The sequence below is a fragment of the Cryptomeria japonica genome, chromosome 11 (assembly GCF_030272615.1).
Source record: "Cryptomeria japonica chromosome 11, Sugi_1.0, whole genome shotgun sequence".
Lineage (NCBI taxonomy): Eukaryota > Viridiplantae > Streptophyta > Pinopsida > Cupressales > Cupressaceae > Cryptomeria > Cryptomeria japonica.
This window is the reverse complement of record NC_081415.1, coordinates 459,997,566-460,011,953: the sequence shown is the minus strand read 5'-3', so window position 1 is coordinate 460,011,953 and position 14,388 is coordinate 459,997,566. Positions and strand designations below refer to the sequence as shown.

Here is a 14,388-nt window from a genome sequence, read left to right as displayed (position 1 = left end):
TTATCAAATCCACTTCTGATATCGCTAAGATCTTATTGCAATTGGCAACAGAAGTGGATAATGTGGAAAGAAGGGTTAAATTACTTAAGAAGGAATACACTGATCAAGTTTGTGAGTTGCTCCCAGGAATTTTTGCCAATCCAGATCAGTTGAAAGATAAGCAAATATGGCTTAAAGAGATAGAAGTCAAATTGTCAGCAAGGGTAAAAGGAATCATTGATCTTGATGATACCTCTTTCTTTGTTATAACAATACAGGAAATAGAAAAAATTAAATCACACTATAGTTTTCTTAATTCAGAAGTCAACAAACTGAGAAATTCTTGGAAAAGGTTGACTAAAAGTAAAGATGATGTGATTAATTTTTCATGGCCGACAGAAGAGACATATAATGAGTGGGAAGTTAAATATTCCACCCATGATCTGGAGCAGTTGGAGAGCGCCCCTGAAAAGCCATAAGAGGTTGCAACTGAACAACCTGTTGAACAAACTGCAGAGGCTGAAAAGAGCGCATAACTGTTTCACGTAAAAATTGTAACCTCATCAATTTTGGAAATAATTGTAACAAACTCTCCTCGAGAAGTCCGAAGCTTTGTGCATCCATGTTGTTATAAATGGATACCAGGACTAGAGGGAAAGGGATCACAAAATTTTGTAAGAAAACGCTGCAGAAATTTATCTGAGCTTTTCTAAGTCTAATGGAGAATCATAATTTATTGTAATACTTTTTTGAAATGAATATCAATATACAGGCCATCGGTTTTGAGTAAAAGTTATGTGTTGTCTTCACGTTTGTTCACAAATTTATTTACTGTCTTTATTCTGAATAATCCAGGGTTGTTTAGTTTGAATGGAATTGCAAAGCAATCTCAGTATAAGTGTTTGTTAGCTTTTCTCTTTAGGAGGGGAATTAAATACGCGGGATCACTCATACCAGTAAATTCTTTGGAAGGAACTTTGAATTTTGAGGACCATAGCTTAGTCTACAATGATTGAATTCTTGTATGTGCCAGGCATATATCAGGATTAGTGGAAACCAAGCCGACGGGAAGCATAAGGATATATTGTTTCAGAAGTTTTATTTGAATTTAAGTGACTCTGTGACCTTGGATAAGGCACTGGTGTTAATCGAGGTTGTTTATTGCATACTTTGTTGATCAAAATGCTGAAGTTAAGTACAGTTTTTATTCATTGTTTTCAGTTGATTTCAAGGTGAATGAATCCACTGGTTTTTTGGACTGGTTTGTTGTGGGTTTATTGTTTAAAAGTGTGAAGTTAATTCACAAAGGTATACCCACCTGGGCTCTAAGGAAGCCCGAAGTGTAGAAGGTTTAAATCAAACCTTGTCATATGTTGTCTCTGGAATTTCCTTATCTTTGATGTTTTCTCTGCACCCAGTTTAGACCATATTATCTTAAGGACATTGAAGGGAATCAAATTTTGAGAACAACAGGGCTGTGTAACATAACCTGAGTAACAACATACAATAGGTTGGAGCGCCTCTTGCGAATCATCTACAATAGGTTTGCATACAGGGATATGCTCCCATGCCCATATCTGCAACACTAAGAAACTTTCTGCCATGCTCTTCCCCTCATGATAGACAATCTCATGCATCTCATGGTACATATGGGCGAGTAAGCATGAACCCCACCCTAATATAACTGGATGAGTCAGCAATCTCTCTAGCATTTTGCCCCAACCATATAATTGACTGCTGTCCTCTGTCAGGCATCATAAAACAACCAATCATACCTGCCAAAATGCAAGCCAGAGGGTACTTTGCACCATACCTACTCATCAAATCATCCCAAAAGATAACGCGATCCCAAGTGCTGTGAGAGAATGAGCCCAATCCAATCTTTGACAAGGAAATCAAACAGTTCCTTCGTGGTGTCACCTTCGAGCCCGCCCTGATCTAATTTCTCCTGATGCAACAAGCACATTGAATTAGCCGAGGAGTGCATGACCTTTATGGCAAATTTCCCAATTTTGTTGACATAGGACTTGAGATACTCCAACTTCTTCTTCACTCCATTCAGGTCTTCAGAGATGACATTACAACCCGCACACTGCACCACCACCTCCTTCTCCTCACCTTCAATAGCAGTCTGCCCACCCTCAAACTTTCTTCCATCCTCCTCAGAGATATGCGGGGGGGGGGGGGGGGGGGGGGTGGGAGTGTTAGAATAAGGCGAGATGGTTTTATTATCATCCTTGTTTATCTCAGAGTCAGGGGCCTTAGTACCCAGCTCAGAGGAATCCGAGCCTTCCGTAGCCTCCATCTCATCCTCAACCTTATCACTTTTAGCCTTCTCAGAATCTTCCTCCTCATTAACATAGTTCTTTCTAACAATAATTTGTTTCATTCGGGGTTTGCCAACAAACCTGTGGGATCTTCGAGGGGTCACCCCATCCTCTGCATCAGACTCGACTAACAGGATTTTAGGATCTTTCCTAGGTTTCTTGGAGGTAGGTTTAGCAGCGGAAGGGTTGCCTTTGTTTTTCTCCCCAATTTTGGGGGAAATGAGAGAGGTTATTTAATTAATTTTGATTATTAATCCTTCAATTTAAATAACCTTTATTATTTAAATAAATTCATTTTCAATTTCTATCTTTAATCAATTAATCATTCAACCCTTTTCGAAGTATTAATTAAATATTTATTATTTAGTTAATTGTGATTTTAATCCTTTATTTAAATAATCTTTATTATTTAATTAAAGTCCATTTCTAAATAATTAAATAGTTTCTTTAAATTATTTAAATAACTAATTAATTCTTCTAATTCTTCAAATTCAAATTCATATTCTTCTAATTTAATCTAATTTCATTATTTCTTCAAATTCAAATTTTTAATTCTTCTAAATTCATTTAAATTCAAATTCTTCTAGTTTCTCCTGATTTCAAATACATGTGGACGATTTCAAAAATCAAAGTCAAGTTCTAAATATATTCAAATAACAAATTAAATTTAAAATAAATTCAATATTTGAATTAGATCTCATGCAAAGATTAAATTGAAAATCAAAGTCAAAATGCAAGCACATGCTAAATTAATTAATTCAATCAATTAATTAGTTACTTCAATTATCTTTCCAATCTCTATTTCTATCTTTTAGTTAGCTTTTTCTAAATAAAGCTCTCAATCAACTTTCAATCAGTTAACTATTCCATCTATTTTAATTAATCATTTCAATGAATTGATTAATTGCATCTTTTCTTTAATTCTCTCCAATCATTCATTTTCTATCTTCTAGTTAGCTTTTTCTAAATAAAACTTTCTTTGTCATCAATTAATTATCCTCCAATCATCCTTTTTCATATTTCAATCAACTTTTTTTTCAATCAGTTAACTCAATTATCTATTCAATCTATTCAATTTCACCTCCAAATCAGCAGTTCAACTGTCAATCAGCATGTGAGCTCACCCGAGTTCCACCTCTTAATCGATCTGTTCCACATCTCAATCAATCCTCTCCAATAATCTATAAATTGAGCATTCAATCTCCATTTTCAACAATCATGAACTTCGAATCTTTGTGTCATTTGCAGGTTCCCAGCGTGATATCTGAGAGCCACCATACCACAAAGAAGAGAAGAAAAATGGAAGCTACATACAGTCATGGAATAGGGAGAATTAATTGATAGTTTTTGCATTCCTATTTCTTGTTTTGCATTATTTCATTCATTTAAAAAAAAATTCTATTAGGATAGGGATTCATGATTTCCCTTTGATTTCTAGTTGATTACAAGATGAATTTTAGCATACACAACTGGATACAGATGCAGATGCTCTAAATGCTATTTTAGACTTTCCATGTGATTCTCCAAAACTTAGCTCAAATGCAGCAATCTTTCCAACCAACATATCTCTTGTCAATGTAGTCACACTCCAGATCTCATCAATACCAACAACCTTATGTTTATAGGCAGAAGGAAAATATCTTAGCACCTTAGCAACAATTTCATCTTCCTTAATGGTTCCACTGACACATCTAATACCTAGGACAAGGTCATTCACCTTAGCCATGAAAGAGTGTATGTTCTCATCATCTCCCATCTTCAATGTCTCATACTTTCCTTTCAAACTCTGCAACTTAGCAACCTTCACCTGTTTATCACCTTCATACAGAATCTCAAGCTTCACCTTGATCTCATGTGCAGTTTGCAGTCCCATTACATTTGTCATCCCAGAATCAATCAAGGCACTAAGCAATGTTTCCTTCGCTCTAATATTATGTTCAACTTCCTTGATCTCATCAGGAGTAGACAGTCCATTCGTAGGAACAATGTAGGCATTCTTTGTAATCTTCCAATAATCTTCACCAAGACATTTCAAGTGCACTTCCATCCAGTCCTTCCATATAGCATAGTTACTTCCATTAAATCTCAGACTATCCTTCTTAAAGATAATGTACCTTGAGCTGCCATCCCGAATCTCCTCAAGCGATTAAGCTTCTACCGGAGGATCTAGCTCTGACACCAATTGTAAGCAGCAACCATGAAGGAATACTGAGAGGGGGGGGGTGAATCATTCTTCACCGAAATACCAAACTTAAACACAAAACACAGATCTGATAAATTGCAGTAATAAGACAGATAATCAAGTTGAAAGCACAACACACAACACCGAGATTTTGACATGGAAAACTTGGTTAAGGGAAAAACCACTGTGGGAACCTACCCACAGTAAGATGATACTCTGCAGTAGTATGCGAAAATATTACAATGGGGAATGCACATGCATTCAGGCACACTGCCTAGAGCTCACTACTCAAATGATAATGGTCTGGAAGGCTACCACCCTCAGGGAAGTCTCACTGACTTACAATAAGATTCAGACTACAATCCAGAAGAAATGAACTACAAGAATAACATCTCCAAATGCTTGATTACAGTTCCGGTTAAGCACAAATGTCTACTCTACAACACCAATCTCTCCTCAAACTCAACACCTCGCACATAAACCTCTTTCTGATAGTGCAGACTTAACACTGACACCTAAATTACATGAATATATCACCTATATATATAGATCATAAACCTTGATAACAAGGTCGGCTAAACACTCAACCCTCAATTACAAAGTTACATCACATGATACAAAGATCGACCACCAGACCAATATAATGGTTTACATAGCATAACATGGTCCTAAACCAAATTCCCAAACACACAACGCCAAGATCAACTGCATAACACGAAAAATCATCACCGGTTCATAGAAACCATCAAAAGATCACACAATGATCAATGCGGATCATTAAAACAAATAGAACATGACTAGGAAACACCAACAAGCACGTTAGAATCATCAGGAACAACTGCACCGACACCACTTATCAAATCTTCATCGGTCAACGTCTGAAAGCTCAAGAACACAACCAATCGACAATTGTCACAAATAAAGATAACTTGTGGAGCACCAAATCATGATCCATCTGAAATGAAGATACACAAGGCCATCCTAAGCAATATCTCAAAAACTCAGCACAAGATTCGATCACACCGTAATATACCGGAGGATATACCGAGCTCTACAAAACAATGATCAACAAAACAAAACAACAAATCGGATCATAAGATCTTCCCAATCTGCAATCACCAGAGAAATACATAGGAATATGTTGACATCAATGACAACAACATATCCTAGCAGCAACAATGACCAACAATATCCAACAAACTTTTGTTGGGGTTTGACTTAGGCAAGCTCCTATACAATCCAACACTTTTCCCTTATTTCAAGCGTGCAGATTTTAGATTCGACGGTAGATAATTGTAGATCCAGAAAGTATAGGCAGAGATACACAAATTTAGATTCATAAAAAATGAAAAACCCTGCTCATTGTCAACTAGCTATAGTGTCCAACACTTTTTTTGTTAAAATTTTGGGAGGACAATCTATAGAGTACCTTGATCGATAATACACACATCTAAGTTGACAAAAACACCCTTGGATAGTGGAACCTATTGACATTGACCGGTACTTTTAGGCCCAGATTATAGACACGGGTTCCTTTCTATATCACATTTCTAGATCTACGCTTATTTCCTAATTTGCAGTTCTATATCTTCCTATTCATGTTGTTTCTTGTCAAACTCCCAAGTTCTTGCATCATTTCTCATTCTAATTATATCCAATCATATCATATCAAAAAGAGAACAATCAATCTAAGTGCCCAACTCTCGCAAGGGATTGAAGTTGGGTCTAATTGGTTGTTCTCCAATGAATGTTGATGGGTTTCAAAATGGTTCCTAGTTTGTACTCATAGGATAGAGTCTCCATTGGGGTGGTAAGGTTTATTTGAATAAGCATAAGAAAACATGTTTTCTAGGTGAACAAATGTATATTATTAGATTTTGTATTGAATTCATACTGTTCCTTATTTTTGGTCGATTTATGAGAAAGCTAATAGGTCTAAGGAAGATAATCAATATCTAATGGAAGATCATTTAAAGTAAAAATATAAGACCAAGGCAAATGTTGATTCTTTAGGTGGTGCTAATGAACAAGGTGTTGAAAAATGTGAACATGGTGAAAGCTCAGAGGCTATTGTCTATAAAGGTTATGATATCTCAAAATTTGGTGGCTTTGGTGATATTCATATTCCCACATTTTTTAAATGATGGAAGATGAAGTGCATGAGGAATACAATGCAAGAAGTTGTACAAGAAAGTTATTGATATCATGGAAGCCGAATTGGAGAAGAAGTTTTCCAAACCAATTGACTAATTATTTTGGGTGCAACAACTAGTTACTTTTGGTCATATTACATAATGATGGTTAATATACTTATGTATTTATGACAACTGGTTTTGTGAGATTCACTTCTTGCTTGAAGTGGTGATTGAATTATTGGTTTTACCCTTTATAGACATAGTATAATCCTTTTTGTCATTTTGGTTGCATTGATGCTCTTTGAGCTATACTTGTTCACCATTTCAATTAAAAAAAAAACAAGATTCATAAATGTGTTCTTTGCTAACTTTTATATCTTAGATGTATATTAGATGACTTATTTTCGTTAGGATAATTAGTCTTTACATACACCACCCTAGTATGCAATTTATATGATTACCACTATAATTGACTCACAACTATCAAATATAAAAGGTGGCAAAGTTTGAATTTGAATTTAAAAATTTTGAAATCAAATTTATGAAAATATAATTAATTTAAGATAAGGAATGGGATATTCAAAGAATATAAAATAAATTTAAGAACAAACAATATAGTAATAAAAAATAAAAAATATAATTTACTAACTTCTATAAAAAAAAAAATAATTTTTACACTAATCAATAAAGTAAAATGAACCTCAATCTAATTATGATAAATTCAAACTAGAAAACATACAAATATATATAGTTTCTATTCTTACAAATCTAACCCTAATAACAATTTTTCATTAAATGTTCTTATAAATGAATGATTTTAATGACATGCACAAACTAAAATAGAGAGAATAATAGATTTAATGACATTCCACTCCTTGAGGCACACATTATTCACTTGACTTTATCTTCCCATTATAATAAATCCCCTTGCTACCTTTTTGCATCCCATGCTTAAATTCCAATTATTATTCATTAATTGATAATAATATAAATGCATCATGAGACCCTCGATAGAACAATTATCACATAATTAATCGCTGTAATGATGTTCACGTTACACTGTTTTTTTATTTCTATTATTCATGAGAATGATGCTGCAATTCAAAGTTGTGGTCCGAAATCCTACTTGTCAGCAATTTACGGGAAGTTTGAGTACAACTTTTTGTAGTTTTTTCTTAAAAAATGAAAACAAGAAGATATTTCTGTTTGTGGAGACCACGTCCAGATCTTCATGGAAGCGACAGGGAAATCTTTTTGAATCGGCGTATGGCTTTGCGCTCGATTAATCATGTCAATGGTTAAAAACTGTTTAGTAAGTAGTATATGATTGTATTTGCAGATTTTGAATTTTATTTGCATTTTTAGAATTCATCAAAAGATGTTGAAGAAAGATTTTGGTGCAGATTATGTTTTTTTTAATAACTTTATATGAGATTCATACAAAGATTATAATTGAAACTGTCATTCAAGATTTAATGGTAAAATGTGCAATTTTTTAAAGCTTGTAAGTAAATTTCATATGCAAAAGTTACCTCTTTTTTATGGTGCTTCTTTTTGCCATCAGTGCCTTTCCATCCATAAAGAGTCCTCCTCTTGATTTGGAATACGTCCTATTCCGATCTGTTATTGATGATTAATCGCACCATCTTATGCATGTGAATCTAATTTTAAAGCTTGAAAAAGTTGAAAATCTTACAATTAATATCCTGAATGGCTTTTTCAATTATGCCCTAATTGTGAGCCTTATATTAAAAAAAAATTATGCCCTAATTCTGAGCCTTATATATTCTATGTTTGTAGTCCATCCGAAAACATAATCTGGGCAACAATCTTTCTTGAACTTTTGCGGTCTTTTTAAAATACAAATAAAAATCTGCAAGTCCAGTCACAATACTACTTAGGGAATGCATAAAAACAGTCGGGGATATTAATCTCTCAGGCAATATTAAGAGAGATTACAAAAAAGAGAGGTTTTAGAGGGAAGGCGAAGCGCCAAAGCCGTGTATATCTACTACATTCTATTTCTCTGAAGTATCTTCTTTTAGTTATTTTCGTGGTTAGAAATATGTCTGACTCCAAAGACACCCCTGCATTTAATATGGCCGATCTTGGTGCTTCTCTGAAAGGTTACTCTCTCAATCTCTGAAGTCTTTTTTATTTGTTGTGTGGGGGGTGGTGCGGAGTTTATATATATATATATATATATATATATATATTATAATTTTCGGTTATAGTTTGATTTGGAAGCTGCTACACGTTTTCTTTGGCTTAATAGATGGAATAGTAGACGAATCCCATTCCTTCTCGATGGTTTTTAATCATCCTGGTTTTAGCTGCTGTTTACTGATTTGCGCTTGTAAATTAAGCATCTGAATATGTCATAGCTTACACTAGGTATATGGGTATTGAAGAAATCAGAGTGATGATCGGCGATCAATGATGTGCTCTCGATTGTAGGATAAGCTTGAGTTAATATACACGTTTAATCCTCATAAGGGGTTTTACTGTCAATAAGCAAGCGGTTGCGGATTGGCATTTTTTGGGGCAACAACATCATAGCAAAGTGATTTACACTTATCTTTTGTGAATGTGTTTGTTGCTTTAATACCAGACTCTTCAGATTTTAATGTAATTGTGGATTCCATCTAGTAGTCGTAAGTTGTTAGTTTTGTTGTCATTCATTTGAGGATTGATTTGTTGTAGAGGTCAGGAGACTCAAACTTTTGCTTAAATACCCTATGATGCTCAAGGATCCAAGGGTGTTGGTTTAAGGATCTTAGTCTCCATTGGTTTAAGGATTCTATAAGACTAGCTTTTAGGACTGATTACCACAATGCGATTGTGTATGGTAAATACTTTCTTATTGGAGGCAAGCTGAGTAGATCTCAAAGGTGATCATGGATGACTTCTTTTCCTCACCATTTTGAGCGTTAACTGTCTTAAGTATATCCTCTGTTTTTCTAGCCTGTCCGATTAGCTTGTTGAAGATCATCCTTGTGATGATTTCTGATGTCTATAGCTCTCTCAAATATTTGGTTAGTTCTGTACCTGCCTGCTTCAATTTTGTTTTGCATTATAAGATTGCTGTACTTTTTTCATTTATGCTTGCAAATTTGTTGTTGTTTGACAAAGCATAAAATGGAGTTTACACATTTATATATATTCATATCTTTAGACACGTATGATACTGGTTTTCAAGCACACGCCAGTTTGGTGCAAGCATATGATATGATTTTCAATTATTGTAGTATTCAAATTGTACTTTACATATAGCTGTACAGAGTATAGTAGTTTTATTCCATGACACCGCGTAAAGTGTGATGTCTTGCTTTGTAGACAGTTGAGTGTAGGTTATGTGTAGTTGAGCGTTCAAGACGGTCCAATTTAACTAATGGACTTAAAATTTTGGGTTTTATAACAGGTGAAAAGGGAAATGAAGGCTTGGTGTGTATTTTAAAGGTACCTTTTATACATTTCTCTTTATTGCTAATTTGTTTCAAATGGATTTGGGCAATATGGCCATCAGAAATTGATATCTTATATGTTTACAAAATTTTATATGACGCAATTGGTTTGTGATGTTCAATTAAAAAACTTTTTAAAGGCCCAGGATAAATTGCCGGTGCCTTCGTAGGATAGAATTTGATTTCTAATAGAACATTTCTAATAATCACTGGATTTAATAAGTCTTCCAATGTATGTTTCAGGATAAGCTGCAGACTCTTGTCGGTACCTCGTCAGGGTATATTGAATCACTACCTCACATAGTAAAGAAGCGAGTGGAGGCATTGCAAGATCTGCAGGTATTGTTTTGTTTTTAATTTTCTATGTAAATAATGTTTCTTGCGAAGGGCATTTATAAATTTTCTGTTGTCAATAAAGGGTAAACATAAGGAGATAGAGACCAAATTTTTTGAAGAAAAAGCGGCGTTGGAGGCCAAGTATCGAAAGCTTTATGAACCTTTCTACAAGAAGGTATCTGTGTTTAGTGTCTTTACTGTGGTGTATTGTGTGCTCTTTTAAGTTTTCAAAGTTGAAAGTTTCATAGAATCTCCCGATTTCTTCCTTTTCTAAGGAAGTACTAATTTTTGAGGCACTATTGTATATTGTTATCTTTATCAACAGAATTGGTCTAATAGATTGAAACTTGCTTACTCATATATGAGTTTATATTTGTAGTCAATATTATTCTACCATTATTGATTTACAATGAAAGTCAATTACTTTGCATTTTTATGAGATTATACTTGATGCTACTGTCTGCTTGCCGTGTATTGCTAAATCATTAAAAATTTAAATAGGTTTAGTCTTATGGATTGGAACCTGAAAATTCATATAAATTTATATAGGTAATTGGTTGGTATTAGTCTACCACAAAGACTGATAATGAAAGTCAGGTACTGCTCATTATATAAGATTGTACCTGATGCTACTGTCTGCTTCTGTTTTATTTTTATTAGTTGCAGTTTTGGGGTTAGGTAGGGCAGATTCATTACAGAGAGACTTTCCTGAAACACAATATCTAGTATCACCTGTGCAGCTTTTCCTCAGCATACTCTTGTCTTTCTGTTCTAGGATTCCTATATGATCTAATCTGCTGGGTTCCTTAATGTCTTTACCTGTTATGACCTTGATTTTATCCCCCCCAAATATGGTGCGCATTCTAACAAATATTGTGAGATGCTAATTTTTCATTAGTGTTGCATCTTCTGTTCGCATGATTAATAACAGACAGATTTACCTACCTAAAACAAAATATCTAGTTTATATTATTGTTTTCTGGATTCGATTGTGTGACAGTTTTTGCATCAATGTTTTGGATCACACTCCATGAACCATCATCAGGATTTTTCTTCTCCTTATGCACTCTTTCATCTTGATGATGAGCCATGGAGTGTGATCCAAAACGTTGATGCAAAAACTGTCACAATCAAATCCAGAAAACAATAACATAAACAATATTAATTGAGGAAATCTAATATCATTAAAATATCTAGTATCACTTGTGCAGATTTTCCTCTGCACACTCTTCCTTGTCTTTTTATACTAGATTCCTACATGACCTAATCTGCCGTGTTCCATAATGCCTTTCCTTGTTATGACCTAGATTTCATCCCAAACTAAATATGCTGTGGATTCCAACAAATGTTGTGAGATGCTAGTCTCTCATTAGTATTGCAACTCTTGTTTGTTTACACTGGAGGTGAGCTTTTTGCGTTCGCCATGAACTATCTTAGAAGAAGAACAAGAAAATGGAAGAATAGATGATGTCTAATCTAATAAGTGCAAATGGAATAATAGCAAATGTTTTTTGGTTCTGACATGGCAACCTTAAAACATAGATGGAACTATTACAAATCCTTTAGGAGCAACTTGATTTGTAATAAAGTATAATTTATTGAGATGTTTCTCTTGGATGATTATATGTTTGTAAAGTATCAAAGAGCTATAAGTAGCTACTTCAGTTTACAGTTCTCAGTAGAGAATTATCTAAAGATATTTTAGCTTTTAGGGTAGATTTTTTTTTATTTTGCTCGACAATTCCTCAATTTATATTCCTGCAATGGAATATTCTGTTGCAGCGCTATGACATTGTGAATGGAGTAGTAGATGTTGAAGATGATAAAAAGGAGGAAGATTCCAAGAAAGAATCTACTGATGCTGGTATGTAATAACCGTTTCAAATTCTAGGTTCATGTAATTCGAAATTTGGTGGGAAGTGCTTATTGTGATATCTTTGGATTGTGGCAGAAAAGGGAGTTCCTGAATTTTGGCTAACTGCCATGAAGAACAATGATGTTTTGGCAATGCAAGTAGGATGTTCGTCCTTTTCCTTGTATCCAATACACTGTTTGGCTATACCAAGCAAAATTACCTACATTCAAATGCAGTGAGTTAACTGACTTGTTTTATAATAAACAGATTACAGAACGTGATGAAGGTGCATTGAAGTTTTTGAAGGATATACAATGTTCTCGCCTTGACAGTGACAAGGGTGAGAAGGGTTTCAAGTTGGAATTCTTCTTCAATGAGAACCCTTATTTTAAGAATAGTGTGGTAAGCACTCACATTTTAGTGACTGTCGAACACTTTCCATTTCTAATTTATTTTTCAATTTCTTAATTTCTCTTGAACTTTTGTTCCAGTGTATGTCATATTCAATACATTCTCAAGTTATCATATTTCCTTTATGCAATACAGTTAGCAAAGATATATTACATGGAGGATGAAAATGAACCCATCCTGGAACGTGCAGTAGGGTAAGTCTAATGCGAGCATCTCCTTTTGCCAATTAAATGATGTGAATTTCCTAGTTCATGTAGTGATGTTATTTCACATGCAGAACTGAAATTGATTGGTTACCTGGTAAGAACCTAACTCGAAAGGTCATGAAGAAGAAGCCTAAGAAGGGAGCGAAGAATGCAAAACCAGTGACCAAAATCGAGCAATGCCCAAGTTTCTTCAATTTCTTTGATCCACCTAAGGTCCCTGAAGATGATGATGTTGATGATGATGCTGTGAGTATCGATGAGCATTCTGTTTTGCTTGCTGTGGTCTGTAGTTTTCAATGAATACACTTATTGGCATCCTGTAATTGTGTTCTGATATGTTTATGAGGTGGTTCACAGGCTGAGGAGTTGCAAGATGTGATGGAGCAAGATTATGAGATTGGGTTTGTTCTCCATCTATTGTCACGTGTTTGGATTTATGTACCTTCTGGGTATCAGTTTCATTGATTTTATGTGTTTTTTGCAGATCTACAATTAAGGATAAACTCATCCCCCATGCAGTTTCTTGGTTCACTGGGGAAGCAGGTGATGGTGATGAATATATTTCTGAAGAAGATGAAGATGCTGATGAAGATGATGATGAGAGTGAGGAAGAGGATGAAGATCATGAAGGGGAAGAAAATGGCCATAAAAGTGTTTAGACAATTTGCTTGTTTGTGTTATATTCAGAAAGTTATGCTTGTTCCTCAAATATGGCAAGAGATTGATCATTTATTTTTATTTTGCTGGCAATGCAGCAGAGTGGATTCAAAATCGCACCTAGTTTCTAGGTATGCATTTGTTTAAGGTGTGGCAGTTTCCAAGTCTGTGGGGTGGTATTTGTTACGGGCTTTTGTTTTCAAATGAGTCTGATTAGGAATAGGATTAATTTAGAGTCATTTTTTTGGTGGTTGGATTTAAAAGCAGCCACCTAAGTGCTAGCAATAATACAGACATCAGTAACAGGCGATTGAGTGCAATTGCATTTTTATAGGTGCTGCTATTGAACAGAGTATATTTCCTGGTATGTTCAGAGATAGTTCCTCCACATTTTGGAACAGTGCTTTACAAGTTTGAGACCTATGCCATTATCAAGAATGGTTGAGGGCTTTTATCATGTGTAGTTTTGAAATATAGTTGTCAATTTTGGATACTACGATCAGATTGTTAGATTGTCTGGGGTTTTGTTTTGCATTTCCATATGATCTCTTGTTCCTTTTGGTGTATAAAAAAATTATAGACTCCGAAAAGTAAGTTTCTTTAAAAAATATCTGCATTGGGCACTGCCAATCTTAGGACACCATACAGGTGCATCTAAAGTAAAATTGAAGAAAAGCATACATTTCAAATGAATTGAAAAATTTAAAATCAAAGCACAAATCTAAGTTACGACTTTCAAAAATCAAACCACACATACTAATAAAACTGAAAACTTGAACATTATAATGGAAAAACCCAAACCTAAGCACTAATCTAAAATGGATTCATAAAACCAA

The 14,388-nt window shown here is 34.5% G+C and overlaps 1 protein-coding gene across 1 annotated transcript; it reads left to right on the top strand.

Moving 5' to 3' along the window:
- The first annotated feature begins 8,343 nt into the window (after positions 1-8,343).
- On the top strand, positions 8,344-14,069 carry LOC131068220 (nucleosome assembly protein 1;3). Its single transcript, XM_058003418.2, has 11 exons — positions 8,344-8,749; positions 10,045-10,082; positions 10,331-10,426; positions 10,506-10,598; positions 12,206-12,287; positions 12,375-12,436; positions 12,546-12,680; positions 12,825-12,883; positions 12,967-13,141; positions 13,253-13,296; positions 13,380-14,069. The coding sequence occupies exons 1-11, from the start codon at positions 8,689-8,691 to the stop codon at positions 13,552-13,554; spliced, it is 1,020 nt and encodes a 339-aa protein (XP_057859401.1). The 5' UTR covers positions 8,344-8,688; the 3' UTR covers positions 13,555-14,069.
- The last annotated feature ends 319 nt before the right edge of the window (positions 14,070-14,388 follow it).

Excerpts from the sequence above, each read along its gene's own strand:
- LOC131068220 (XM_058003418.2), top strand. The coding sequence starts at position 8,689 with ATGTCTGACTCCAAAGACACCCCTGCATTTAATATGGCCGATCTTGGT. Across the intron at positions 8,750-10,044 it reads TCTTGGTGCTTCTCTGAAAG|GTGAAAAGGGAAATGAAGGC; the intron begins GTTACTCTCTCA and ends GTTTTATAACAG. Across the intron at positions 12,884-12,966 it reads ATCCTGGAACGTGCAGTAGG|AACTGAAATTGATTGGTTAC; the intron begins GTAAGTCTAATG and ends TTTCACATGCAG.